At 41.0% G+C, this 15,002-nt stretch overlaps 1 protein-coding gene across 1 annotated transcript in view; it reads left to right on the plus strand.

Moving 5' to 3' along the window:
- The first annotated feature begins 1,225 nt into the window (after positions 1-1,225).
- Positions 1,226-15,002, plus strand: part of si:ch211-186j3.6 (neural-cadherin) — a 298,231-nt gene continuing 284,454 nt past the window's right edge. Inside the window, exon 1 of the mRNA XM_038700849.1 lies at positions 1,226-2,507. Coding sequence (XP_038556777.1) covers positions 1,430-2,507 — 1,078 coding nt within the window. The 5' untranslated portion in view covers positions 1,226-1,429. The remainder of the gene's footprint in view (positions 2,508-15,002) is intronic.

Raw genomic sequence — 15,002 nt, forward strand, 5'->3', positions numbered from 1 at the left:
ACCACAAAGTGAACTTACCTTCAGATACTGATTTTAAAAGTTATGCTAAACACGGATGGAAACTCACTCCCACACAAAACCAAACTTTGACTGAATATATGAACACAGTTTTGGTGTAAAGTCTGAAACTTGTGTTATCCAAGGACTGCTGATTTTAAACTTTTAAAACTGCACAGGTTGCAATGTTTTAGTGAGTAGGAGTTCAAACAGCACAAAAGCACAAAAAGCACACAGAAGACTGGTGCTTTGGATGAGATAATGACCATGCAGCATGCTTTGGATCAGCCACAGATTTATTAGCATGGATCCACATGGAAAGAATGTGGGTCTTGACGATTTGTTATTGAATTCTATTTGCATGCAAGGAGATATGAAAGTGAAAGCAAATATATGAATGTGAATATCTGTTAGCCTGTATTAAATTTTTGACTGTTTATCATTTTGCTGGAGACCTGCCTGCAACTTTCACAGAACCCTGGAGACCAGTAGCTTCAAAACACAGTGGTGATGAATACCTTCAAATAGGGCTGACATATAAGGTCAGCTTTGTAGTCATTCTGAGTCCCTGCCAGGAGCTGTGAGCCATTATTTTGTATTTGCCCCCCAAGAGGCGTTTTAAAATGATCGATTTTTACATTATTTTAATCCAATGGCCTGACATGTTATTGGAAAGAGGAGTGATGGATCTGGACGTGCAAGACTGGACATTGATCACTGGGAGAAGGGAGGTCGGGTTGTTTCCCTGAGGATCCCCATGACACACACACACACACACACACACAATTGCACGCTGTTGGCTATGGCAGTGTGGGTGTTCGTGCGCGCATGAGCTCGAGTTGATTCGACTCGCAGCTCCTTTGCTGACAAGTTCATTTCAGATGAAAGAATCCGTTACCGCTGCACCACTATGTTAAAGATATACTGCGCTGGATGCTTTGGCAATGCATGCGTAATACAGCCCGGCTCTGTACCATATCCTAGTGATGAGCCATCAGTACATTTAAGTAACTCATTTCTATCTAATAAGAGGTCTCGTTCATCTCAAAGCAAGCCGCTGTATGCCTGCGCTCAGTTTGCAGCAACTCAGACGCAAGTGCGATCCCCACGTGAGCTCGGTCAGAAACAACGCGCGCAAAAGAGAGCGAGGAAGGGAACGGAGGTAAGCGCGCACTCGAGCTGTAAGAAGCATTTTTTTTTTCCTGGGACGCGCACACACAGACATCGCTGCTGGTGAGACAACAGACAGAGGAGAGCAGGAGAGGAGGAGGACACAGCCCTCAAACACAGAGACAAAGTTCTCGTGCGTCGAGATGAAGTATGGTGCCAGCAAATATCTGCGTTCCAATTTAATGGAAGTGTTGGATCATAAAGGGAAAGAGTGCACCCATGGATTTCGGTGTGGTACGAGCGCTTTAGTGCAGTGGAGCCAATGAGATATTCAGTCATGATTTGGGTCGCGTTTTTACCTATTTTGATTTCGTGCGCTTTCGGGAACAGGACCGTGGAGCAGGTGCCGTTTTTTCACGGGCATGTATTTGAGAACTCGTCTCCGGGCTCCCGGGTCAACGGACTGAGCATCCCGTTAAAGCGCCTCAACTCGCAGAGGTTGTGCGGAACCGGGGAAACCGGCTCAGCGGCAGCGCACTTTAAACTCCTGGGCGACGGGAGCGAGAATTTCCGTGTCTTTGCGCACCACAAACGGGGACATATTTTGTTGAAGACTTCTGGGGTTCTGGATCGGGAAGAGCGGGCTGAATACGCTCTGGGTCTTGGTTTGTGTTGCGGGCAATGCGCAGGACTTTCCCGGGAAGAGGACGAGGAGTCTCCGGTAGTCGCTGAGGTGGCGTCCGTCAAAGTGGACGTCCTGGACACCAACGACCACCAGCCCACTTTCCCCGGTGTAAATGTAAAACTAAGCCTGGATGATGCCACTGCGCTCCGCACGGCGATCTACACGGTCAAGGCGCGGGACAATGACAGCGGCAAGAACGCGGAGCTCATCTACTTCGCTTTGCCCAAAAACGGGAGTTTCTACGCGGTGCCCAAAACCGGAGACATCCTGCTGGTGGACTCTATCCTCGGTCTGGATGAACCGATTAAGTTTAAAGTGTTTGCCCGGGACCGCGGGTGGCCACCTCGAACAAGCCAGAGCATAGCTGTTGAGATAAGTCCACGGCAATGGCCCGTGGCACCCTCGCTGAACCCCCAACAGGGGAGACGGAATCCTAAATCGCAAATTAAAGTACCAGCGCGAAAGTCTAGGTCAATACTGGAATCAGACAGTCCCGTTTTCATCAACGTGTCCGAGGATGCTGGGATCGGTTCAGTGGTGATGAACCTGAACCCGGTGAGGTTTCAGTCGGCAGCGTTTGAGCTGGTGGAGCCCGACGCGGAGAGCTCACCAGTCAGCGTGAGCCGGGACAGCGGGGATATAGTGATATCACGGAGACTGGACAGAGAGACGGAACCTCTGGTGGAGATCTCCGTCAAAGTTCAGGATAAGAGGGGTGAGCAAAAAAACGGGCACACATGTGAGCGACCTGGTGTGTGTGTGTGTGTGAGTGAGTGAAAGAAAGGGAGAGAGTGAAAGAGAGAATTGGACATGATGGTTTGTCAGCGCAGTTCTTGTCTCGTGTACGTTACCCGCGAGGCAGGCTGTGCAATTATAAACATAACTTGTCCTAAATCTTCGAGTAAGGTATCATCTTCTATATGCCACATTGTATTGTGTGGGTAAATACGCACAGAGAGGGAGAGAGTGCCCTTTACAAATATCCTAAATTTGATTCAAATCAGTTAATAGATAATATTGACCATGAGAAACTCTTTTCTACTATAGTCATAAACATTCTACATTGTAAGTAGAGTTATAATAGTGAGACAGTGAAGCCTGAGACCAATATAGAATATGTCTTTATTCTCTAGATCACTGAGTAAAATTATGTTTTTCTGCCCTGAAATTGTTAAGTGGGTCCAAAACTAGTGTCCCACAACTACTGGAACCTTAGGGAACCAGATACAGTAGTAATAAAAGAAGTAACAACATATGTGAAAGAAGTACTCAGATATTTTACTTAAGTAAAAAGGGCAGCCACTCTCTGCAGCATCCTGACATCAGGCTCTTGGTGGAAAGTCATTGGGTGAGTGTCTTTGAGGTGTGAGGAAATACACGTGAATGGGTGAAAACTCAACACGTGTGAACCTCGTCAGCTCTGGTGGGGTCTGAACCTGCGGGAGTAATAACTACCTTGCCACCCCAGTTTACAACATATTCCTAGGCGGCCTCACATCCATGAACTAATCTGGTCCAATCCTGCTCAGACTCTCCCAGGGAAGTCTGTCTGTAAGCAGTGTCAGAGTGCCCTGTGTTTACAAAAGAGGTTAAACTGAGTGACATTTATCCCTATTAATGATGATTCATGTGCTTAGATAAATTATAGCAGCTTGAATGTGTGTGCTGCCGCTGCCAGCAGCAACAGATGCTGGGATGTCAGGGGAGAAGCGCGGTGCATAACGGCCACCGTACCAACAGGTTAATTATCACCTGCGGATAAAGTAGAGTGAGAGCAGAGAGACAGACAGGGAGTTAATATGCGGCCACATTCACATTAATAAATTCATATATGAAGGGATGAAACACCGGGCTAATTGACTGTGACACTGAGCACTGGAGACTAGAATATACTGTCCAGTGCAAAAAATAAATAAATGTAGGCCTATCATCTAGAAAAAGTCTGATTCAGATTTTGCACTTACTTCTATCTTTCTGTTTATCTATCTGTCTGTCTGTATAACTAGAAGAAGGAAATTCCACAGCTTGTTCCATTAAGACCAGTTAAAAGCATTTGACTGGGGGAGTGACCCAATCAATGGGACCTATTGGTGTTGGTAATGTGAACTATCTCGATGCAGAAAAGAAGCTGAGCCTGCTCTTGGCACAAAATGCAGATTTACACTCCGAGCAACTGCATGCAATGTCACAATCATTTCCTTCGTAACCACATTAATATTGAAATAAAAACTGTGACTTGTCAGTGTTATGTGGCACTTTCAATTGTAGAATTACAGTATCCTCTGAGAGTACCTTTATAGATCATCAGAAGACATAGCTTGTGTTCTGTTGCTGTTTGATTTTAAGGAGGCACTCAGTTGGGACTATTGGCATCCAAAATCACCCAAGTTGCGTTATTGTAGGCAGGTCTCCAAACTTTTTAAAATTCAAGCAAGTAGAACAAATTTCCCCAGCCAATTAAATGTGTTAGTAGACTGTGTTTTTCCCTGTACTCTGTCAAAAGTTAAACTTGAATATTTTTATATTTTTCAAACTATTATTCAACGTGTAAGGTAGTTTTTTTAAAATCATTTTACAACACATCGTTGTATAATGAGATGAAAAGACCTTTGGACATTGTCGCACTTTATTCTACGCCCATGGCTTCTTTCACCACTGAGGTTGTGGCGTAACAGAAACATAAATATGTGTTGTATTAATCAGCTGCATAATCGATACAGATTTTCTGGTAAGGACAGGCTGGACTTTTAGTATCCTTTGGGATTGGCTCTGCGCAGGCAACTCACCTCGCTATTGTCACTGATGCTCAGTAAATGGGTACCAATGTTCTTCTAAGCAGTATAAATCACCTGCTGCAGAGCCATCCTGTCCTGGGCCGTGCCCATCCCGCACCATTTCTGATGTTTCCCGTCACCATGCTTTCTATTTCTCCATTAACAAAAACCTGGCACATGGATTTTGCCTTCTTAAGTTTCCTTAAGAAATACAGCCAGTTCTGAGCTTTCCTTACCAGGGTGGAGATGGGAGAGGACCATGTCAGGTTCTCTGTGAGACTAATTCCCTGGAACCTACTTCATTGATATGGACAGGGGTGTGTGCCTTTGCCTCCTTTTTCCTAAAATCAACGATCAGCTCCTTGGTTTTGCTGACGTTGAGCAGTAGGTTGTTCTCTGCAAGACTGTTGATTTCCTTTAGATATAAAGTCTCATCACTGCTATATTTTTCTAGCCAATTAACTGGAATCAAACATACAGGAGAAGGCTCTAATAATAACATTGCTGTCAATAACAAATTAACATAATATTGGTGGAGAATGAACAAAGCAAAACAAGGTTTTATTGTCAATTTTAAAGGATGTAATTTCTATGTATGAGAGGCAGTGAAGGCAATTGCATAGGAAGTGCATTGTAATGTGTAATCCAGCTAAATCCAACCAGAATCAGTAAGGATGAGTTATATATTAAGTGTAAAATGGCTTAGTGTATATGAAGATTAGAGACAGATCACATATGGTTGCTTATGTGACCAAATCCCTTTCTGATCAGTGCTGGTTTGGGTGACTAAATCTTCAGTGTGCCTTGGGTGCATCTGTATCTGAATTGTGATGTGTTTTGCTGTAACACGATGCATGCTAATACAAATTTTAAAGAGGAGGATCAGATTCCTAAATGGATGGGTTTTTAAAAAGTCCAAATGCCTAACCTTTTAGGAAGGGGGCAGTGGGTTGAAATATCCATGATCTGAGTGTTTACATGCTGAAAGACAGCAAGTTTTCATTTCCGGGCTGGGGGTGAGCCTGGCTCAGCTCGGTGTCTCAAGCATGAGAAACGCAGCATCAGTTTGGTTGTCGGTGGCTCCGTTGAAGTCTTTTAATCCGTTTGGAGTGGAGAGTCCTGATGGAGCATCGACCTCCCTCCATCTGCTCACATTATCCCTGTAATCCCATCTCATTCTCTCTGTCTGTCTTTCTGTTTTCTCTCCCTCTCTCTCTTACTTTCTCACTCTTATTCCACTCTCACTCCAGGGATTTAGTTTGAGTGGAGGCACAATTTAACACAGCGAGAAAGAGAGCTTCTGACATGATTCTTCATGTGTGTGTGAGGCTGGAAGTGTTTTGTATCAGTATCTAAGATCACTTCTTGTCAGCGCTCATGGCCCACTCCTGAAGTGCTTCTGAGCTTCAGCAGAGTCGGAGTTTAGTGTGTGTCTGGTTGTATTACTGACATTGTTGGGACTCTCCTGCCATTTGAGAGAGTTGGATCTTGGTGCAGGTTAGGTTGGGTTAAGTAAGGAGATTTTCATGGTTAGAGCTGGGGTTAGGTGTAAAGTGGTTATGGTTAAGATGAGGGTAAATGTCCAGGGAATGACTAAAAGTCAATGTCAAGTAAATGCCACACAGGAATTTTTCCCCCCTTTGTTTTTGCTAGGGATTATTTTTTATGCAGAGCTGCTCTTCATTCAAACATGATAGTACTACTCCCTGCTTTATTTATTTTCCTAACATAAACCTGTGTGTATCTGTGAACATCTAGCCTCTGATATCCCAAACCCTTCATTTTCACAAGTCATTTAATACCTTGCCAACACCTAAAAGAACACCAAGTGAGTGCTCCATTAATTTTCCCCAAAGGTTTTTCCTCCCCCTCTAAAACAGCCAATATGCCACTTTTCTTTGACTGCAGTGACTCCTGTTGGCATAATGATTAATGAAATGATTAAATCGGTTAATTAGTTAAATGATTAATTTTGGTTAGGCGCACACAAGTTCTTTGCACATCTTCACAGCTTTCCCTTTTGAAAAAGCCACACCAATTTCCACTACTTTTTTCATGTCATGTATTATTCTATTATTATTTTTCGGTTAAGGTATAACCATTTTCTATACTTAAAACAATATTTCTAGCTGATAATTATAATACTTCTGTAGTAAATACACTCGTGTGGTCATATGTTCTGGCAGCCTTTGTGACAGCAGACCCACACATTCTGTTAAGAGTTATAATAAAAGATTTTATTCCAGACCAATTTACCATTTCTATCTTTATCTACTGTGAGTGTGCAACATTAAAAAAAAGTTTACATAAATATTCAGATGGACGGAGCAATATGACATTGGCCACTTGCCACATGTGAAATGTTAGTCCAATATTCTCTTGTGTTTTAGTCTCAGATTTGATCTGCCAACTCCTGAAAACCCTGATACATGTTTGACTCGACACGGTTATCAAAACTGTCAAGTTGGAATTGAACATCTGATAAGATTTGAAGTCCAGTTTACTTGCCAAACAAACATCTACTGTGACACATCATTTACACATCCTTTGCAAGTGATGTAAAGCATATTTTGTAATGCAGTTTGAGCTGCCAGACTGCAGTGTCACAGTAGAGAGGCTCGTTTTTTTCCTGCCCCCCTTTTCTTATTTCCTGTTACTCTCACACCAAGTCTAAAGATGTGTTTGTACTTTTATGTGAAAGAGAATCCTTTATGCTTTTGTAACAGACTGTCATATTGTGTCATTAAACAGTGCCTGTGGACTTCCTGGTGTCAGGGGATTAAAGCAAAATGAATGAGATAGTTACCTACGTAGGTTGTGATCTTCGTAGTATATGAGAATCATTCAGCAATCCAAATATCTATTATATTTTAGGTAATCATTTGTTTTACCTGTTCATAAAACATTGTCTTTAGAGAAATTAAACTGAGTAGCCTGTAGCTAATTATACACAATACATTTTTATATATATATAAATCTGTGTTCAGATCAGTTGCTAATAATCGCGCTAATTAAAAAAAAACATACACACTGTACATGTTTTTAATAAGAGTTTCAAATAAATAACTCAGGGACCTTCCCAACATACAGTTGAATAAATGCAATTTTTTAATAAACAATTTGCAAACATATTTACAAACATTATTTTCTTTAAAATGTTTTATACTGCGTTAATTTAATTTGTTTTTAATATATATATATATTTTTATATATGTTTATTGTAATTCACCAAGTCACCAAAGCAATATAGCTGATTCTGAATTAATTCAGAACATTTGTGTAAATGGTGGTGTTGGAACCTGTTCTCATCTCAGGGCGTCATATAACGACAATTTGAGCAGTAGCTAGCTAGCTAGCTATGTTCGTGATAAAGGTGTTGACAGCCCCCCGAAGCCCCTACCCATACCACAACTATGAGAAATGTTAGTACCTAAACCTAAGTCACTGAATGTGGATGCATGTCGACCGGCTATTTGGCTAACCCTACAGCTGCGTTATAGCAACACACAGGGAGGCACACGGCCGATGTGCTAACAGGTAGGGTTAGCCTCCCTTGTGTTGCTACAACGTAGGAAACGGGGGGTACCTTTAGCGTAAAATCCTTACGCTTTGTCACACTGTCTGAAAGCGTCAGTTATGACGCATTGAGATGAGAACGTGTTGGGTATATGGATGTGTGTCATAATTTTCTTGATGGAAATATTACAGAGATGAAAAAGGAATACCAGGAAATCAGCCAGCACTTTGTTCAAAAGAATCCAGTTTCTAGGAACTCAGAAGTGGCTCTGTCTCTCAGGTGACTCAAAAGTGTTTTTCAGTGAATGCCGATTGCTGGTGTGTTTGCAGGCATGTGTGCATGTGTGTGTTCCAGCTTATGTGGGATTTTAGTTAATGAAGAGAAACAGCTGGCTGTAATCAAGACAAAAGTCAGCCAATCTCACACAGATCCCCGCCACTCACAACTAAACCAAATATGCATGCATACACATGTGTACACATACATGCAGACTGCATACATGAACAAAAAGTGCTTCAACACAATGTCCAAAATGAACTGTTTTTAGGTAGCTCAGTCAAGAAATGCACATGGAATGCTTTCGCAGACACACACTGATACACACATACTGTAAATTCACCCACAAAATACAACATTGTGCTTATTATAAGTTGCCAAACTACCATTCCATATTCAGACAGATGGCAGGGAGGGAAGGCTGTTAGCTGCATATGTTACTTATCTTTTGTCTACTGAGATGAAACGGAGTCTGCATCCATTTGTTCCTTCAAAGAGCATAAATAGCACTTATTTGGTCTCTTATGCTCACACGTGTATGGGTACACAGTAAGTATACACACATGGTTAGCTGCATTAACCCACATAAACTCAATGTAAAGACACTTTCTAGGCTTTCTGACTTACAAAAAATAACACCATCAGATGCATATGCTAAGCACACACAAAGTTGATCTTATCCAGAGACTGTAGTTTCAAGTAGTTTCACCTGGGCTAAACTGCATCTCACTGCAGACTTTCAGTGTCTCCCCAATCACTAGCTTTATTTCCCACTTTACTCTCTTCATTGCCCAATTATTCGTGTGTTTTTTTCATTGTTTGTGTTTTTTATGTAAATGGTTCATTAAGAAACATAAAAATGTCTGCACTGCCATCAGAGCAATTAGCTTCCAGAGGCATTTCCGATTGCTCTTTTCATTTGCTTCATTTTCTGCGCCTCTGATGGTTGGGGTAGAGCCCGCGGAGAAACACATAGTCAATTTTGAGTTTCCTTAGCTCACATTCAGATTAGTGAAGTCTTTCACCAATGGTTTGCCAACTGCAGTTTGTAAAAAAACAAAACTATTCTCAGCTTCAGTTGCTGTCAAATGTTCTTTGGAATGGCTGGCGTTTACTGGCACGGTTGTCTGGTTGAATGGCCAATAGAGAGTTATTGTATGATCAGTCGCAAGCACAGAAAGGAATGGAAAACGCAGTTATTCTTACTTTGGTGCCAGCAAATGACTTAAACAACAGCTCAGTTGAACAAAGTTTGTTAAGGTAAAGATGGAGTTAAAGGTGTTTATAAAATCAAATGCAGCATGTTAGATTTTAAACATAAAGAAAGCTAGATTTTCTGAAGAAAATTTACAGTTGAAACAAACTGTATGAAACACGTTCATTGTATTTTAAGTAACATGTTATGCCTTCTAAGCTTTTGAAATGGCTTTGTATGAAAGTAAAAGCTGAAGTTGAAGAGATTATAGGAAACGAAGTTGTACTGGAGGTTGAACCACTAAAAACAATTGGATGTAGTATACTGAGGCGCATGCAGTGACTGGCCGCAGTAGCAGTAGTGTGCTGTTTGTTTGTATTGTGGCATTTCTTTGTTTCTTTGTCTTGTTTCGGTAGCCTCTATATTTTATAGCCTCTAGTTGTGTTTTTAAGCAGACTTGCAATCTACCTTCTGCCACATGCGGTGGACTGGTCTTGAGAAGCCACACAAAGCATGTAACTTACCACTGGCATGGAGTGGCTTGCACTGGTATTGTTGTTGTCGGTGTCCTACCTGGTCAGACAAGATCCAATATAGAGACTTTCTTCTTGCACAGAGAACTTTGGGTTGGACTGTAACCTGGTGAGAGTGAGAGTAAATGGACATTTCTAGAATAACAGTAACTCCCCTCCCCTCAAGGCTGTGTCCTCTCTCCTCTCTTATACATCATGTACACCAATGACTGCCGTAGTGAGTTTATCAATAATCACATTGTAAAGTTTGCAGATGACACAGTCATAATAACTTTAATGGACAATACTGAAACATCTCATGGTCCTGTATTACCCTGTTTTTTTTAAGTGGTGCAAAGATGCCTTTTTAGATCTTAATGTGGTGAAGACAAAGGACATGTGTATTGATTCTAGACATCACCATCTAACTCCTGAGAATACAATAATAAATTAAACAGATGTCGAAATTGTTGAGTCGTATAAGTATTTGGGAATCATCGTCGATAATAAGTTGACCTTTGAACTAAACGCAGACATGCTGTGTAAGAAAAGTAAGCAGTGTATCTTTTGTCTGAGAAAGCAAGCCAAGTTCCAGGTGGACAGATCCCTGATGCTTTGTTTTTTAAAATGTTTTACTGAGTCATGTTTTACTTTTTCATGTATTTGTTCGTGTGCTTCTCTCAGCCTGAAACGGAAAAACACATTATCAATTTTATTTTGATGTGTTTTGATGTTTTTATAAATCCATATGTCTGACACTGTATTTTAAATTGTCATTGTTGTCGTGTTTATCTAATCTTTTATTGCTACTGAGGCAAAATTAATCGCCCCTCGGGGACAAATAAAGGTCTTGAATTGAATCGAACTGAATTACAGAATCACTAAAAGTAATTGAAATGGAAAATTCAAAAGAGTTTTATTTTAAGTGTACATACTGAATAAAGTTCAAACACTAATAGGAATTAAATTGTAAAGATTTTTGTTTTTTACACAATTGCTAAGTCACGTTTCGCACAGTTCTCTTTAGCAACATGCAGCCCAGCACATTTACATTTAATTACAGTATATAGTATATACAAAAATATGATCCCTTCTTTATTGCATGAATTGTGCTACCACACAGTATACATTATGTCTCAGATATTACTGTAGTAAGAAATGCTACAATATTCTTCAATAGGCTTTTTTATTTGTTTGCCATTTTTCACATTCTTCCCATACAGTGAAAAAGCTAAAGTCATTCCAATTCTGCAATACAAAACTATACATATTTGCTGTATATACTCGTATAGGATAGCCACAGAAATAGAAATACAACTGTGCTAGTCAACAATGTCCTCTGCATTTCGTCACAAGTTCTCATGCAAATCACACCTTATGTCCTGACTTGCAGTAAACCTGGGAAGTAATCTTTTTGCAGGTCTGATCCATACTGGGCAGTCTTCTAAGGATATTTCCAAACATCCCGCATTAAATCTGTCCAAGAGGGACCTCTGATAATGTGGTTGGTGGTGGAGGAAAATAAGTCCTCTATGGGTTGAGTTATGCAGAGTAAGGTGGAAGGAAAAGTGATACCATCCTGGAATGGTTTGAACCAAAACGGATTCTGCCTCACCTGCCCCCTTTCCTCACCTGGCACGAGGTTAGAGGTATATTACAGGTTTTTTTTGAATGCTTAAGCACGATTTTGAAAACAGGGCTCATTTTGTCAAAGCACTACACACAGTTCACACAACTATTCACACAAGTAGCAGATACCAGACAGATACAGAACACCTCAGATAGTTTGCAAAATGAAACACTTCATTCAAAAATATACAATAATTTATAAAAACCCGATTTTGTCACCGTGAATTAGATCATGGTTCAAATGATCTAATTCTGAACCAGTTAAACACTGTTATGCTCAATCTAAAGCACACTGAAAATGTCTACTTTTCAAATGAAATAATGAATTTAATTAGTATTGGATTGGATATATTCACCAAACACAGCACACACAGCACTGCATACTGATACATATTTATTTTCAGCAAAACCAAATGTGGAAACAAAAAAGAAAGCATGAAGTACAGTACTGTGCAGTACAAAAAACAAAACACCTAATTATCTCTTCGCCTGGCTGGATCTGGCCATAGCACTTCGCCCACATCGCAGGCTATGTCCTCTCTCGCCAGACAGCGAGGGAAGTATCGTTTTGATTGGCGAATCCACAGATGCTGCATGCATTTGGTCGCAGCATCCTCCATAGCTTGAATGAGGGGCATCCTAATATAGGGCTGGAGTTCATAAGCCTTCCACGGCCATGACGAAAAAAAGAGGTATTGGAGTACCGGTATATGTTGTTGATGCCGATGAAACCAGTTTTGGACCAGAGCCGATTGGTGGAAAGATACATTGTCCCAGATGATAATGTATCTCATCAGCTCTGCATCCATTTGGTTTTCAGCTGTGATGATGTCATGTAGTCTGCCTAAAAATGTGAGTATGTGGGCCGTGTTGTAAGGACAAATGTGGCAGTGGAGGACCCCATTCTAGGAGATGGCAGCACACATGGTGATGTTACCACCACACTGGCACGGCTCATTGAGAATAGCTCTATGTCCAGTGATGTTTCTCCCCCTTCCTACTTTAGTCAGGTTTAACCCAGCTTCATCTATGAAGATAAATTCATGCTGGATTTCAGCAGCTTCCATTTGCAAAACTCTCTGAAAGATAGACAACATTGTGTAATTCAATGTCAGCCTACCATACACTTATGTGAAAAAGGGTTATTTGTGCTGTGTGCATTACAGAACATACCTCTACATATTTATGCCACAGGTCTTTTACTCTCTCCGAATTTCGTTCAAATGGCACTTTGTAGAGTTGTTTCATGTGATGTTTTTTAAGATTCGCCCCAGTGTTGATAGGAAGACCTGATGAACAGTATTTAACACTGTATTGTCATTAAGGATGTTTGTTTGAATAGCTCTGAGGCATATTGTGTTATTGGCCAAAGCCAATGTTTATGATAGCTCTCTCTTGTTCTTCAGAGAATATTCGGCCTCTTCCTCCTTGATGTGGTCGACCCTCAATCCTGTAGACCAAGCAATATACATATAAAAATACCATAGAGTACTGAAGTACTACATATTGCAGAAAGCAGGCTTAACAAACTCTGAGCTTATCCCTGAGCTCTGGGTTGATTGAGCCTGTGGTGGGAAACTCTGAATTTTCGGTTCCAGAACAGCTGATGAGAATAAGTTCAATCAACTGTGAGTATGTTGAGCCTGATGGAAGCGCGTGCATGGGGATGAAAAAAAGCCATCATCGATGGGGCTCCGATAGTACGATTCACCATGGCAACGGCTAAATAAAGGCAGAGCCTCCATTTTAATCGGGTGGAGCTAGAAATATGAATGCGTGTCAACGCGGACCCTGATAGGCTCTAAAACGCAGGAGTGGAGGAAGGATCAATACATTAACATTATTACATTTTATACAGCGTTACTCATTCATCATTTACCAAACTGGAATTTCCTTAATGAATGATAAAGTGCTCGAATTCTCCTACAGCCTGTTATTCATTTTAAATAGCTACAGGCCTGTTTATTCAGCTGTAACTTGACTGGACTAAATGCCGGTGGCAATAACTCCATCCATCCATCCATCCATCCATCGTCAACCACTTATCCTGCGTACAGGGTCGTGGGGGGGCTGGAGCCAATCCCAGCTGACATCGGGCGCAAGGCAGTGTACACCCTGGACAGGTCGCCAGTCCATCGCAGGGCCCGGTGGCAATAACTGAAGATGAAAATATTAATCGAACAGATTAGACATAGTTTAGGCAGCTCATGGACCTGTGATTGTAAAGCTACAGTCCGACTCAGTAGGCCTATGCCTATTAATGATTTTTTGCAAGTTTTAGACTTCTATGTTACATTAATAAAATCTTGCTCATTTGGTATTTTATGAAATGCTGTCAAAACACATTCAGACTATCAGCAGATAATGAAAAACTGACTTCTAAACTACTTGTATTTGTTTCAGCTGCACCACAGTCATCATCCCTCAGAAATATTCACATCATGTCCAGTTGATAACTACGATAGGAATGTTGTTAACTAGGATAGGAATGTTCAATCAGTGTGAATACAATATGAAAGGTTACTGTTCATTGATCAGTTTTATACAGATTAGTTTAAACAGCATACTGCAGCACTGTAGCGCACGGTAAGTGTTTTTGTGCAACTGTTGCCAACCTGACAGCTGCCTTAATGTCCACAGAGTCACTGTGTTATAAAGGAATGTGTAGCTTATAGATTTTATTCTGTGCTGAGGATAAATTTACGATGTCCAAAGATAACTCTCTGTCCATACATCGATGACAGATCGATAAAAACGGTCATGTTCAAGATCATTTTGGGGTAAAAAAAAAAATAATAGCCTATTTAACCGTAATTTCGATGTTTCTAAAGACGTAACTGTGTTCCAATATGTGCTTTGAGATCGACAGTCTGAATGAGGAAATGGCACACGGCCACCTCAGGCTCCGCCTGAGGGGAGGAGTCGGAGAGAGACTCAGCGTTAGTTGAAGTAAACCTCCTCTCGAGGAGGTTAGGTAGACAGAGGAATAAAATCAACATTCAGAAGCCAATCTAAATGCAGAAAAATAATCATAAAGGCAAAAACTAAAACGCAGACAGACAGGCAAACCCAGTAGCAAGCTGAATGACAAGAACAGACCAAAGCAAAATAATAAAGAACTAAACAGATCAGAACCACCCAACCAGACTCCCCAACCAGACACACAGACAGCACCAGACCAACCAGCACAAACACACAGAGTAAACTAGACAACGGACAGGACTGAAACCCAAAACACAGACTAAATGACAGATACAGAGAAGACTGGAAATAACCAAACTGATAGAGAACTAACTAAACAGAGCTG

This window comes from Micropterus salmoides, unplaced genomic scaffold (genome assembly GCF_014851395.1).
Source record: "Micropterus salmoides isolate LMB-PRFRI ecotype aquatic unplaced genomic scaffold, ASM1485139v1 Ms_hic_scaffold_6, whole genome shotgun sequence".
NCBI classification, from domain to species: Eukaryota; Metazoa; Chordata; class Actinopteri; order Centrarchiformes; family Centrarchidae; genus Micropterus; species Micropterus salmoides.